At 39.4% G+C, this 15,036-nt stretch overlaps 1 protein-coding gene across 1 annotated transcript; it reads right to left on the bottom strand.

Annotated features, from left to right (window-relative positions):
* Positions 1-1,329: 1,329 nt before the first annotated feature.
* Positions 1,330-14,911, bottom strand: slc25a20 (solute carrier family 25 member 20). Its single transcript, XM_051693250.1, has 9 exons — positions 14,650-14,911; positions 14,095-14,187; positions 8,995-9,122; positions 8,831-8,921; positions 8,630-8,747; positions 7,650-7,722; positions 7,354-7,463; positions 7,142-7,266; positions 1,330-5,066 (listed from the first exon to the last, which is right to left on the bottom strand). Exons 1-9 carry the CDS (start codon positions 14,749-14,751, stop codon positions 5,004-5,006), a joined length of 903 nt encoding a protein of 300 aa, XP_051549210.1. The 5' UTR covers positions 14,752-14,911; the 3' UTR covers positions 1,330-5,003.
* Positions 14,912-15,036: the final 125 nt, after the last annotated feature.

Raw genomic sequence — 15,036 nt, 5'->3', positions numbered from 1 at the left:
GTTATGGTGAATAATTTATCTCGATATGATTGTTTGAATTGACAAACAGATTACAAATAGCCCTGTTCAAGCACAAAATTATTGAATATTGCGATTACAAACACATAGTTGCTCACAAAAATTGGTGATGTGATCAGAAACAGTAAACAACCTTTATCATTCTTATTTATAACTGAACTCTAATTTCTCTTTCTATTACCATGTTTAGGTGAGATACGGGTCGGCTGTCAAAGATCAGGCGGAGGTTCATGGTCAGACCAGAAGTGATTACAGATAAATTGACTCGTTCTACAGTAAGAAACCGTTTCGAGTGTTTGATGGCGAATGGGTAAGTTACCTGAACACCTCGTCTCTCCGTACACAGACAGCTCTGGGTTTATTTATAATCATCCAGTATGCAATGAAGTAATGTTCTACACTATCACACGACTTACCTTAGAGGGTGAGAATTTATTTTCTGGAATAGTTTTATGTTCCCTCACAATTATCTGAGTTACCGTAGACTTTCTGTCAGTTCAAACCAGTCTGGCCATTCTCTGTTGATCTCTCTCATCAACAAGGTGTTTCCATCCACAGAACTGCCGCTCACTGGATGTTTTTTGTTTTTGGCACCATTCGGAGTAAATTCTAGAGACTGTTGTGTGTGAAAATCCCAGAAATACTCAAACCAGCCCATCTGACACCAACAATCATGCCACGCTCCAAATCACTGAGATCACATTTTTCCCCATTCTGATGGTTGAGCCTGACCCGTATCTGCATGATTTTATGCACTGCTGCCTCACGATTGGCTGATTAGATAATCAAATGGATGATTGTTGGTGCCAGATTTTCCCGGCTTGTATAGCTAATGCACATGCACATTCTTGAGTTGATTCAGCTCAAATAATACGAGTTTTAACAGTAGAATTAATGCAAGTGCTTTTATAAAATTATAATCTTCACATTTCTGCCTTTCAAAAATGTACCCCATTGACTTCCATTGCAAGTGTCTCACTGGAACACAGATTTGTGCTTTTTTAAAGAAAAGAAAGAACGAGTCTAAGTAAATTTTTTGTTGTAATCAACATTATGACACAAATACTGTCGATTGAGATTAAAGGGACAGTTCACCCAAAAATGAAAATTCTGTCATCATTTATTCACCCTCATGTCATCCCAGATGTGTTTGACTTTCTTTCTTCTGCAGAACACAAATGTAGATTTTTAGAAGAATATTTCAGCTCTGTAGGTCCATACAATGCAAGTGAATGGTGACCAGACCTTTGAAGCTCCAAAAAGCACATAAAAGTAATCTATAAGACTCCAGTGGTTTAATCCATGTCTTCAGAAGAGATATGATAGGTGTGGGTGAGAAACATCAATATTTAAATGATTTTTCACTGTACATCTTGACAGCAGTCTGCTTGGCGATCATGATTTCAAGCTCGATTACACTTCCTATAGCACCATCTAGCGCTCTGTGCATGCGTCACGCACCAGGACGTGTAATCGAGCTTGAAATCATGATCGTGTGTAGAGACTGCAATGGCAAGATGTGCGGTGAAAAGGGAGTTTTATTTTGGTCTGTTCTCACCCAAAACCAACTGGATCCCTTCTGAAGACATGGATTAAACCACTGGAGATGTATGGATTACTTTTTTCAATGGGTGCAAGTGACATTAATTTCCCTCTGGAGCAAAAAACATCAAGGCCAAAACATACTGTACGTAAGTACGTGAATGCATACGCATATTGCTATGAAAGCTCAATTTCATGCATAGTTGCGCAAGTATGTGCTGTATTCTCAGTTACCGCAAGGGGCGCTACAGCGGATTTCTTTCTTCAATCAACAACTGTCATGGCGGAGCAGCAATCTGAGGAGAGTCTTGCCGAACAAGTTAGATGATATAAACATATTTTTCTGTCGTCTTTTCAGCAAATGCAAAAGCACACACTCCACAACTGTCCACATGTTGACTCCACCCCACCGGTTTCTTGGCACCTAAAAAGCTCTTTCACCCCTAAGGTCCAAGGTTTGTAAGTGCCAGAGCAACACATGACTGCACGTAATGTATGTATAACGGGACCACGTGTTGGCGATCACGTCTGTGTACTTGCGCGAAGTATGTTTGGGCCTTTAAACTTACAGAAGCAGCGCACACAGCGAGTCCGACATGAGGCGGGATTTTTACTCATGTTAAATATGTAATATGTCATTACTCTTGAATTTAAGTTACCTACAGGTAAGGTGAAATGAAAAAAATATACTGCTAATTTTCCGGGTATTTAATTATTAAATGAATCATTTGACTCATGAAAACACCCCTACATCCACATTTGAAGGTGAAATCCTCTGGAAAATCATCATCCTCATCCGTCTTCACCGGAGTCAGTCTGGGTGGAATGTTGGTCAAAGGTCACCGCTCGGGTCACCGGAGACCAGCTGCAGGTGTGGCTCCGCTGTTCCCTCAGATATATACCATACAAGAATATGATTTTTGCCCTAATATCAAAGATCTTACTAGAAAAAGCATTATGATCCAACGTGAATTTTCTTGATATAAAAATATGATCGTGTCTGGTAACATGTGCATATAAAATGGCCAGAAATAGCATTTTATCTTAGCGTAAAGCTGACCATTTACACAAGGTTTATTTCTATTTCTTCTGCTCCAAACTTACTTCAAACGTACTTCTCTGTCTGCTCGTATGAATGTAACACATCATAAGAAAGTGTTTCACCGCTGTTCAAATGCACTTTGGATCACATCATTTATATGTATAAATGTTTTCCATCTGAAAGGACTAAATATTAAATGAAACAAATGACAATAAAATACTTTTTGAATGTAACTGTTAAATTGTAACTGTAGTGGAATACAGTTACTTATATTTCGTATTTTAAATACGTAATCCCGTTACATGTATTCCGTTACTCCCCAACTCCGGCCGTGGAAAATGATCAAATTCACAAAATAAATCCGGACTCCAGACTGCGACTAATTTTGTGACCATTTTTCCTAACAGTGTGATCAAACTTCACAAGAGGCGGACTCTCTGATTGTTCTGTATGAGAAATATGAAACGGTCCAAACACGAAACAGCACATCAGTGATTTACACGTGGACCGGTCTCGATCATTATAAACACAGATTCAGCACTGATTATCTAACAGCTCTATGAAAACCCATAATGTGTTGATAATTAAACTATTTAAAATCATATTAAACGGCCCCAACATTTGGAATCTGGTGAAGATTTCAGTGCGCACAGATATTAAAACATATTTACCATAAACATATCAATATATCGGGGTACTGAGAGAATATTGTATTTCTGTATGTGTTTCTTACTCCTAATCATGTTTTACTTTTACTTCACTATGATCTCATTATTGCAAATCCTAGTTAAAACTGTAAGACACACTAAAACTTTCCTTCTGGGTAAAATCTTTAAATATTAGTCTGAAGCCCTGTAAATAAATACATAAATAATAAATGTATTTGCTGTGGCATTGCAAGAACAAATCTACAAATTAGAAAAGAAGCATCATCAGTGATCACTCGTCAGCTTTGACCTCATTATACAGTATACGTGACGTGTTTTTTGCATAGCCAAATTTTAAACTTTTTTTTTTTTATCCCCTTCTCTCCCAAATGTGGAATGCCCATTCCCAATGCGCTCTAAGTCCTCGTGGTGGTGTAGTGACTCGAATCCGGGTGGTGGAGGACGAATCTCAGTTGCCTCCACATCTGAGACCGTCAATCCGCGCATCTTATCACGTGACTTGAGCGAGTTACCGTGGAGACGTAGTGTGTGTGGAGGCTTCACGCTATTCTCCGCGGCATCCACGCACACCTCACCACACACCCCACTGAGAGCGAGAACCACTAATCACGACCATGAGGAGGTTACCCCATGTGACTCTACCCTCCCTAGCAACCGGGCCAATTTGGTTGCTTAGGAGACCTGGCTGGAGTCACTCAGCACACCCTGGATTCAAACTCACGAACTCCAGGTGTGATAGTCAGTGTCAGTACTCACTGAGATACCCAGGACCCCTCCGAATTTTAAACATTACAAGTAAACACGCAACTAAGACGGACAGAAAACATGAAGTTCTTGAAAAGAAAAACTATCGATGATGGTTATGTGGGATAGAGGTGTGCCGTGGCAGATGTTAGGAAACACTGCTCTAGACCACACTAAAAGTCCACACTCATGTTGAAACCCGCACAAATCTAATGTTCCTCAAAACATCTACCGGTGGAAGATTCATCACAAATCAATAACAAACATGAACAAAACATTTACACATCTGTACACCTGACAAACTATACAAGTTTTTCTTTAAATGTTTTTGAATCTGTCTGTAATCCTGTTTTCTCTTTATCCCTGAGCGCAGAATCATCGACTCGTGATGGATCGACAGTTTCCATCAGAGCAGAAAATATCGACTGTCCTTATTGTCATGAATGGATTTACACCATTTTATTCATCTATTTCTGTAGAACATAATTAACCAGTATGTTTTACTTTAGTTTAAACCATATGGACAAAGAGTCAGTGTAAAGGGAAATTCACAAGTTGACGTGAGGATGCGCAACTATCATCCTCAATATACATTTATGTACATGTAGTCAACATCAATTTATGAAAATTAAAACACAATGAACAAAATAAATCAACAAAAATGTATTAACTTGTGACTGTGTACTTGATTCATGTGGTTTAAAGATGACATAAAGGCCTTGACACCATGTAAACGGATATGTTAATGTACATTCACTCATACTATGTACAAACACATGTTTGATATTGGGTGTAATTTTACATTATAAACATTCAGGTTCCTGGAGGCAGAAATTGCTTGATAGGCTGATTTAAGGCACATCTGCTACTATTAAAAAAATCTATTAAAAAAACCCTTCAAATAAATCAAAGCAGTGAGACTGTCCCGTGTTGATTCGTACATGTATGTGTCTTCTGATCACATCTGGCTATAGATTTTGTCATCTGGATCACAGATTTGGAGCCATCCAATTCAGAAACTTCATAGCCACTTCAAACCCCAGAAAACAGGCCTGCAGAGAGACAGAAAACATGTCGTTAATGTTGCTGTGGGGGAAATATTGAATATACTGTAAGTACAACAGATAGATTAGCTTTCATGTGTTTTTTCCTTGTTGATTTTTGTGTGAATCTCATGAAAACATTTCCAGGTCACATTTCTCCCACAAAATAAAAAATAAATAATACAATTGTATTAAAGTTTTTTTTTTTTTTTAAGACCAACAAGTTTCTTTGCATTTTGACACTGCAATAAAGCACATTTTCCTCCAAATTTACTGTAAAGAAATCTCATAATAAAATACTGATATTGTTTACATTGTAAGGTATTTATACATCATGGTGGTATTTGTTGTACTGCCTTTAATTTATGCTGACTTAAAGTAAACTCAGAGAAATATTTATACAGTTGAGGTCAGAAGTTTACATACACTTAGGTTGAAGTCATTAAAATTCATTTTTTAATCACTCCACAGATGTCATATTAGCAAACTATAGTTTTGGCGAGTCGTTTAGGACATCTACTTTATGCATGACACGAGTAATTTTTCCAACAATTGTTTACAGACCGATTGTTTCACTTTTAATTGACTATATTACAATTCCAGTGGGTCAGAAGTTTACATACACTAAGTTAACTGTGCCTTTAAGCAGCTTGGAAAATTCCAGAAAATGATGTCAAGCCTTTAGACAATTAGCCAATTAGCTTCTGATAGGAGGTGTACTGAATTGGAGGTGTACCTGTGGATGTATTTTAAGGTTCAAACTCAGTGCCTCTTTGCTTGACATCACGGGAAAATCAAAAGAAATCAGCCAAGACCTCAGAAACAAAAATGTGGACCTCCATAAGTTTGGATCATCCTTGGGAGCAATTTCCAAACACCTGAAGGTACCATGTTCATCTGTACAAACAATAGTACGCAAGTATAAACACCATGGGACCACACATCCATCATACCGCTCAGGAAGGAGATGCATTCTGTCTCCTAGAGATGAACGTAGTTCAAAAGTGCAAATCAATCCCAGAACAACAGCAAAGGACCTTGTGAAGATGCTGGAGGAAACTGGTAGACAAGTATCTATATCCACAGTAAAATGAGTCCTATATGGACATAATCTGAAAGGCTGCTCAGCAAGGAAGAAGCCACTGCTCCAAAACTGCCATATAAAAGCCAGACTACAGTTTGCAAGTGCACATGGGGACAAAGATCTTACTTTCTGGAGAAATGTCCTCTGGTCTGATTAAGCAAAAATTGAACTGTTTGACCATAATGACCATCGTTATGATTGGAGGAAAAAGGGTGAGGCTTGCAAGCTGAAGAACATCATCCCAACCGTGAAGCATGGGGGTGGCAGCATCATGTTGTGGGGGTGCTTTGCTGCAGGAGGGACTGGTGCACTTCACAAAATAGATGGCATCATGAGGAAGGAAAATTGTGTGGATATATTGAAGCAACATCTCAAGACTCGGTCGAAAATGGGTCTTCCAAATGGACAAAGACCCCAAGCATACCTCCAAAGTTGTGGCAAAATGGCTTAAGGACAACAAAGTCAAGGTATTGGAGTGGCCATCACAAAGCCCTGACCTCAATCCGATAGAACATTTGTGGGCAGAACTGAAAAAGCATGTGCGAGCAAGGAAGCCTACAAACCTGACTCAGTTACACCAGTTCTGTCTGGAGGAATGGGACAAAATTCCAGCAACTTGTAATAAATCATTCTCTCTACTATTATTCTGACATTTCACATTCTTAAAATAAAGTAGTGATCCTAACTGACCTAAGACAGGGAATGTTTTCTACGATTAAATGTCAGGAATTGTGAAAAACTGAGTTTAAATGGATTTGGTTAAGGTGTATGTAAACTTCTGACTTCAACTGTATAATAACAGAAGTTACTGTATTACAGTAAATTGAATGCAATTTTTTTCTAATGTGAATTTGGGATGGAAAGTGTGCTTAATTGTCATTAAAATAATGTATTTTTTTATATTTAGGTAAAAAATAACCTGAATGTTTCTTCATACGATTCACCCATATGAACCTGCATGTGTTTATGAGAAAGTACACATTTTGTTTTTTTCACATACTGCATTAGCTGGGAACGCTCGGAGCATCACGGCATTAAATCCTTTATAGAGTGACCCGATACCCTCCTCCCGAATCAACTCTCTCAGGACGTCCCGGAAGCCATTAGGATATTTGCCCTCAGGAGCTGCAGAAACACAATCCAACACATCAAAGGGCTGCAGTTGCAACAGTTGTGCATCTCAGCGAGTCACTGCGCAGGTGTTTGACTCACCTGTCTGAAAGCGAGACTTCAGCACGTCAGGTGGAATCGCAACGGCCCAGTTAAAGATTCCTGCCATTCCACCGGCAAACAGAATACTCGGAACACTCAACTCTGTCGGACTAAACACAATAATAACATTTATTCTATACACAACTGTATATTATTCTATACACAAAAGCTCATGAGAGCTGTTGATTTAGCCAGATGGATGTGATTTATTGGAAAATATAAAAAACTAAACTGAAAACACTAAATCGAAACTAAAAGTCTTAATGAAAACTAATGAAAAAAAAAACCTCACTGACCTTTTGCCCTCTGGTGTGAGAATGTGTTTCAGCCACTCATAGGTCATGAAGTACATTCCACTAGCTGGCACATCTGAGACACAGAGTGACAGCTGTCAATCATCTACACATACAGAGCTGTCAATCAGACCTTCAGAATGTCTCTAAACTGGAACCATGTGAAAATATTACAAGTGTTTCTTGACTGGTTTTGCTTCAGGATACAATTATGAAAAGGCACAAGTTAGGAGAAGGGTACAAAAAGATTTCAAAGGCTTTAACTATATCTGAGTACTGTTCAGAGCATTATTAAGAAGTGGAAAGCGCATGGCACCACCAAAACATTGCCTAGAACGGCCGTCCCTCCAAACGGTATGAGCATGCCAGGAGGATATTATCAGGGAAGCTATGAAGAGGCCAAAGGCAACTGTGAAGGATTTACAAGCCCTTACAGCCGAGACTGATCAGTGTTTGCATGTGACGTCAATCTCCCAAACTTCACACAAAGCTGGCGTGTATGGCAGGGTGGCAAGAAAGAAGCCTCTTCTGAAAAAGTGTCACACTAAGTCCAGATTGCCCTTAGATGAGCAAAATTACCCGTCAATGTGCATGAAATACCCACATTTGGCTGGTGGCTAATTTCATACCCTGGCAGTCATTAAAGCAAAAGGCAGCTCTACAAAGTATTAAATCCAGGGGTATGATCAGTTTTTTTCAAATGTTGCCTTTTTTTTTTATTACTTGAATGTTGTAAGGCAAAATTTGTAAATAAAGCTGGATTTTTTAAAATTTTTTTATCAGTTTTGATTTCAGGCTGTAAGACAAAAAAAAGTGAATATTCCAAAGGGGTATGATGATTTTTGTATAGGCACTGTACTTTGATCTTAATCATGAAAGATATATGATTAGTTTCCCGCCCATTGAGAAGTGTTGATGTAAACAGTGATGTGCAGCACCCTCTGCAGGCTGAAGTGTGTCACTGCAGTGTAATCTGATTGTACCTCTCATAAGCGTCAGCGCCGTTCCTTTATAAATGCCACGGATGCCACTATCTCTGTAAATCTGCTTGACGCAGTCCATTGGCCCGGCGTACTTCACCTCTCCTGACGCTGCCTGAATCTGAACACACACACAAAGATTACTGGAAGATGACAAACACACACTGACTGTTTCTGGTTTTATATTGGATGATTGTTTCTCACCTGCAGGAGACATTTGATTCTCTCTCCTGGAGCCATAATGGCCGTCGTGAACACACCTGACAGCATACCAGCTGCAAACAACTGCGGGTAACTAGCACACACACGTTATGAGAATTAACATCTTAGAAACTCATTATAACCGAAGGTCTTGTTCAGTGTCTCACGTCAGAATGTCGTCTGGTGTTTTCTGCTGCAGTTTTTTGCCGAGTCCAAAACCAAAAAAACAAACGGCAAACATGGGTGTGACACCGATGATGGGGGCCGCCATCCCCTTATACAGCCCACGAACACCCTGAGAGAGAGAAACAGATGCAGAGATATTATCATATCAGAGAAGGATTCATTCACTACGATTTTTCATTCAGAGAAGATGGTGCCGTGGACGGTTGCCTCCGTATGGAGCTCTCCAGTTCTTTTGTTGTTTTTGTTTGTTTGTCCTGTGTTTAGTCATTTATTTCCAATCCGTTTTACCAGAGACGAGCTGTTGAATATTCAGCAGCACATACCAGACAATTTTTTCCAGGTTTTTGATTGCTCTGACATTCTGTTGGACATTTTAGTCGGAGGAGCAGCAGTGCTGTACAAGTGCGCTAAAAGAAGCAAGCGAGGGAAGCAAGTGTTCGAAGTTTTCGAACAAGCTGCCGAGCATTCATCTTGTGAATCTCCGCTCTCTTCCTAACAAAACGGATGAACTACATCTCCTCACCAGCACAAACAAGGACTTTGCAACCTCTGCTGCCTTGTGCTTCACAGAAACCTGGCTGAGTGAAGCCATTCCGGACAGAGCGTTACATCTGCCGGGCTTCCAGCTGTTCAGAGCGGATCACATTGCGGAGTTAACGGGGAAAACAAGAGGCGGTGGAACATGCTTTTACATCAATGAAAGTTGTTGTACAGATGTAACAACGTTAAAGAGGATGTGCTGTCCTAATTTGGAAGTGCTCTTTATTAACTGTAAGCTGTTCTACTCGCCACGGGAGTTTTCCTCGTTTATTCTGGTGTGTGTTTACATCGCGTCAAACGCGTGTTTGAACACAGCACTGCAACAGCTGGCTGATCAAATCACAGACACAGAACAACAATACCCGGACTCAGTTATTATTATTCTTGGGGATTTTAACAAAGCAAATCTCACATGTGAACTGCCCAAATACACACAGCACATTACATGCCCCACCAGAGACAGGAACATACTGGATCATTGCTACACAACAATAAAGGATGCATATCGCTCTGTTCCTAGAGCAGCTTTGGGACTCTCTGATCACTGTCTGGTTCATCTTCTTCCAACCTACAGGCAGAAATTAAAATCTGCTAAACCTGTAGTAAGGACTGTAAAGAGATGGACCAATGAAGCAAAGCTGGAACTACAAGCCTGCTTCGATTGCACGGATGGAGTGTTTTTGAAGCTGCAGCCACAGACCTGGACGAGCTCACAGATACTGTGACATCGTATATCAGTTTCTGTGAGGATATGTGCATTCCTACTAGGACTTATTTAAAGTTCAACAATGACAAACCATGGTTTACAGCAGAGCTCAGGCAGCTTCGTCAGGCCAAAGAGGATGCTTACAGAGTTGGGGATAAAGTCTTGTACAATCAGGCCAGGAACACACTGAATAAGGGAATCAGAGTGGCTAAAAGAAGATACTCTGAGAAGCTGAAAAACAAGTTTTCAGCTAATGACCCTTTGCTTCCAGCACCTGTACAATCAGCACTGGTGCCCCCCAGGGATGTGTGCTCTCCCCACTACTCTTCTCCCTCTACACCAATGACTGCATCGCCAAGGACCCCTCTGTCAAGCTCCTGAAGTTTGCAGACGACACCACTGTCATCGGCCTCATCCGAGATGACGATGAGTCTGCATACAGAATGGAGGTTGAACAGCTGGCTGTCTGGTGCAGTCAAAACAACCTTGAGCTGAACACGCTCAAAACAGTGGAGATGATTGTGGACTTTGGGAGCAACACCCCAACACTGACCTCCCTCACCATTCTAAACAGCACTGTGGCAGCAGTGGAGTCATTCAGGTTCCTGGGCACTACCATCTCATAGGGCCTGAAGTGGGAGACACACACTGACTCCATTGTGAAAAAGGCCCAGCAGAGGTTGTACTTCCTTCGCCAGTTGAGGCACTTCAGAGCTCTGAGCACCAGAACCGTCAGGCACAGGAACAGTTTTTTCCCTCAGGCTATCCATCTCATGAACAGTTAAATTGCCCCCAAATCTATTCCTTTTTGTCAATACAACCATGTGCAATATTCAGTCCATCTATTCCTACTTATATTTCATTTGTATTTTTTAACATATCCTACCTCTATTTCAATACTTTACATCACCTGCACATAACTGTATATCTGTATATAACATATTCAAACAACATTATTGCTCTATTGTTCTGTTATATCTTATTTTTGTGTCACTATATACAGTATATATATATATATATATATATATTTTAAATGTACACTACCGGTCAAAAGTTTAGGGTCACTTACTCATTCTTTATTTTCTTCACATTTTAGAATAACAGTAAAGTCATCAAAACTATGGAATAACATAAATGGAACTATGGGAATTATGTTGTGACTAAACAAAATCCAAAATAAATCAAAACTGTGTTATATTTGAGCATCTTCAAAGTAGTCACCCTTTGCAGACATGTACTCTTGACATTTTCTCAACCAACTTCTTGAGGTATCACCCTGAGATGCTTTTTAAACAGTATTGAAGGAGTTCCCATCTATGTTGGGCACTTATTGGCTGCTCTTCTTTATTATTTGGTCCAAGTCATCAATTTCAAAAACTTTTTTTATTTTTATTATTAAATTGTAGTTTTATAATGAAATAAATTAATATGGTGGCACAATTATATTTTTGTCTACAAAACTAATTTCAAACATTTAAGCATATGCCTTCAGATCAAAAGATTTTTAAGATCATGAGAAACATTTCAGTCAAGTGTTTCAAAACTTTTGACCAGTAGTGTGTGTGTGTGTGTGTATATATATATATATATATATATATACACACACACACACAGTTGAAGTCAGAAGTTTACATACACTTTGTTAGTATTTGGTAGCATTGCCTTTAAATTGTTTAACTTGGGTCAAATGTTTTGGGTATCCTTCCACAAGCTTCTCACAATAAGTTGCTGGAATTTTGGCCCATTCCTCCAGACAGAACTTTACATTTAAATTTTTTACATTTGGCAGACACTTTTATCCAAAGCAACTTACAGTGCACTTACTGCAGGGACAATCCCCCCGGAGAAACCTGAAGTTAAGTGTCTTGCATAAGGACACAATGGTGATGGCTGTGGGGATCGAACCGGCAACCTTCTGCTTACCAGTTCTGTGCTTTAGCACACTCCAGCAGAACTGGTGTAACTGAGTCAGGTTTGTAGGCCTCCTTGCTCGCAAATACTTTTTCAGTTCTGCCCACACATTTTCTATCAGATTGAGGTCAGGACTTTGTGATGGCCACTCCAATACCTTGACTTTGTTGTCCTTAAGCCATTTTGCCACAACTTTGGAGGTATGCTTGGGGTCATTGTCCATTTGGAAGACCCATTTGTGACCGAGATTTAACTTCCTGTCTGATGTCTTGAGATGTTGCTTCAATATATCCACACAATTTTCCTTCCTCATGATGCCATCTATTTTGTGAAGTGCACCAGTCCCTCCTGCAGCAAAGCACCCCCACAACATGATGCTGCCACCCCCATGCTTCACGGTTGGGATGGTGTTCTTCAGCTTGCAAGCCTCACCCTTTTTCCTCCAAACATAATGATGGTCATTATGACCAAACAGTTCAATTTTTGCTTAATCAGACCAGAGGACATTTCTCCAGAAAGTAAGATCTTTGTCCCCATGTGCATTGCAAACTGTAGTCTGGCTTTTTTATGGTGGTTTTGGAGCAGTGGCTTCTTCCTTGCTGAGCAGCCTTTCAGGTTATGTCGATATAGGACTCGTTTTACTGTGGATATAGATACTTGTCTACCTGTTTCCTCCAGCATCTTCACAAGGTCCTTTGCTGTTGTTCTGGGATTGATTTGCACTTTTGAACTACGTTCATCTCTAGGAGACAGAATGCGTCTCCTTCCTGAGCGGTATGATGGCTGTGTGGTCCCATGGTGTTTATACTTGCGTACTATTGTTTGTACAGATGAACGTGGTACCTTCAGGTGTTTGGAAATTGCTTCCAAGGATGAACCAGACTTATGGAGGTCCACATTTTTGTTTCTGAGGTCTTGGCTGATTTCTTTTGATTTTCCCATGATGTCAAGCAAAGAGGCACTGAGTTTGAACCTTAAAATACATCCACAGGTACACCTCCAATTCAGTACACCTCCTATCAGAAGCTAACTGGCTAAAGGCTTGACATCATTTTCTGGAATTTTCCAAGCTACTTAAAGGCACAGTTAACTTAGTGTATGTAAACTTCTGACCCACTGGAATTGTGATATAGTCAATTAAAAGTGAAACAGTCTGTCTGTAAACAATTGTTGGAAAAATTACTCGTGTCATGCACAAAGTAGATGTCCTAAACGACTCCCCAAAACTATAGTTTGCTAATATTAAATCTGTGGAGTGGTTAAAAAATTAGTTTAAATGACTTATACCTAAGTGTATGTAAACTTCTGACCTCAACTGTATATACGGTTGCATTTGCACTGGAAGCTTCTGTCACCATGATAAATTCCTTGTATGTGTGAGCATACTTGGCAATAAAGCTCAATCTGATTCTGATATCCACAGTTTTCCTGAGGAACCACTGGGTGACGCCATAATGATTATTATTGATGAACTATTTTCTGGTTCCGGTCTCCAATATAAAAACTACTGAAACAAGCGATATAGCGGAGAACAACCATTTTAAATGTTCAGGCTCAACTTGTGCAGTTGTTGTCTCTCATAACAACTCAGAGTAGTTAATATCATCAACAATAACCTCAGGCCATCGCTTCATGTCATCTACACACTCTTTTGAGGCGCTGTCTAAAGATGCTCATTATAAAGTATCGGCACTATGGGGCCACGTTTTTTATTTGGCAATTTTTACAACTTTAATATGTTAAACATTACATTATTGGCTAAAAATATATGCTGATGTGAGTGAAAACACTAGAGACCGGGAAAAAAAAACAGGCTTCAGTTATAAATCGTGGAACACTTTTGCGTTCAGGAAAAAGGTGGATAGTCAGCTTCAGTACTGCCATTAATAATGAGATTTAATTCTTCTGCAAATTAAATTCTCACCTCCTTTGCAAGGGTTTTTTTGAAGCAGTCCAATGTTCCGGTGTAAAACACAGATTCACCTGGACGTGGTTTTGTTTGTGTCTGAAGTCGCACCTGCACATAACATACATGTTCATATTGCAAACAAACATTCACATGATACTGTGACATCACACTGTATATAGAGAAATAATAAACAAACAATAAACATGACAACATACACAGATCAGGGTCAAAGGTCATTAGTGCACTGTTAAAAACCAACACTTGATTTATTATCAAAAATAACTTTAATAATAACAATAAAAAGAGCTGACCATACTTTATCAGCCCGGAAACACATCAGTGTGTCTAGAGAGTTTATATTGATGTTGCTGAACACAATGATTCACACAAAGTCAACAACAATTAAACAAAGTATCAAACAATTAAACACAATTAAAAAAATCTGAACACAATTTAATAGGGGTCTGTACAATAATTCATAACAATAATTACAGTTTATACAGACAAACGACTACTACAGATAATAATAATAATAATAATAATAATAATAATAATAATAATAAATTTTACTTTAATAGTGTCCAGCGGGTGTCCAGCGAACACTAAACAAACTCCCCCGAATCCACCGGCGAAGAAATTCTTGAGCGGACTGATCGGCTGCTGCTTCGACATGATTCACTGAACGATTCTCTGATCGATCGAGAAATAAATGCGATTCAGATCAATGACAGATCGAGGAATAAATGTGATTCAGGTCAATGACAGATCGAGTTGTTTGAGCGGGGAGCGACCTTTCACCCACATACACGACCGGAACTCATTCACCGATACACGACCGGAAGCAGAAGCGAGATTGGCCGTTAAACACGTGTAATAAAATGTCTGTAATCGGTTAGTATAAATAATAGTATCATATTTTAACTCTTAATTGTGTGTTTTAAATTCAGCGTTTAAGTT

The sequence above is a fragment of the Myxocyprinus asiaticus genome, chromosome 49 (genome assembly GCF_019703515.2).
Source record: "Myxocyprinus asiaticus isolate MX2 ecotype Aquarium Trade chromosome 49, UBuf_Myxa_2, whole genome shotgun sequence".
Classification (NCBI taxonomy): Eukaryota; Metazoa; Chordata; class Actinopteri; order Cypriniformes; family Catostomidae; genus Myxocyprinus; species Myxocyprinus asiaticus.
The sequence above is the reverse complement of the archived record's forward strand: the minus strand, read 5'-3'. Positions and strand labels throughout refer to the sequence as shown.

What these genes read in the sequence shown, in the direction of transcription:
- slc25a20 (XM_051693250.1), bottom strand. Translation starts at nt 14,751, where the DNA reads ATGTCGAAGCAGCAGCCGATCAGTCCGCTCAAGAATTTCTTCGCCGGT. An exon ending in AAAAAACCCTTGCAAAGGAG is followed by an intron (nt 9,123 to 14,094) that starts GTGAGAATTTAA and finishes TCTCTCTCTCAG; the next exon opens with GGTGTTCGTGGGCTGTATAA. An exon ending in CTCACACCAGAGGGCAAAAG is followed by an intron (nt 7,464 to 7,649) that starts GTCAGTGAGGTT and finishes TATTGTGTTTAG; the next exon opens with TCCGACAGAGTTGAGTGTTC.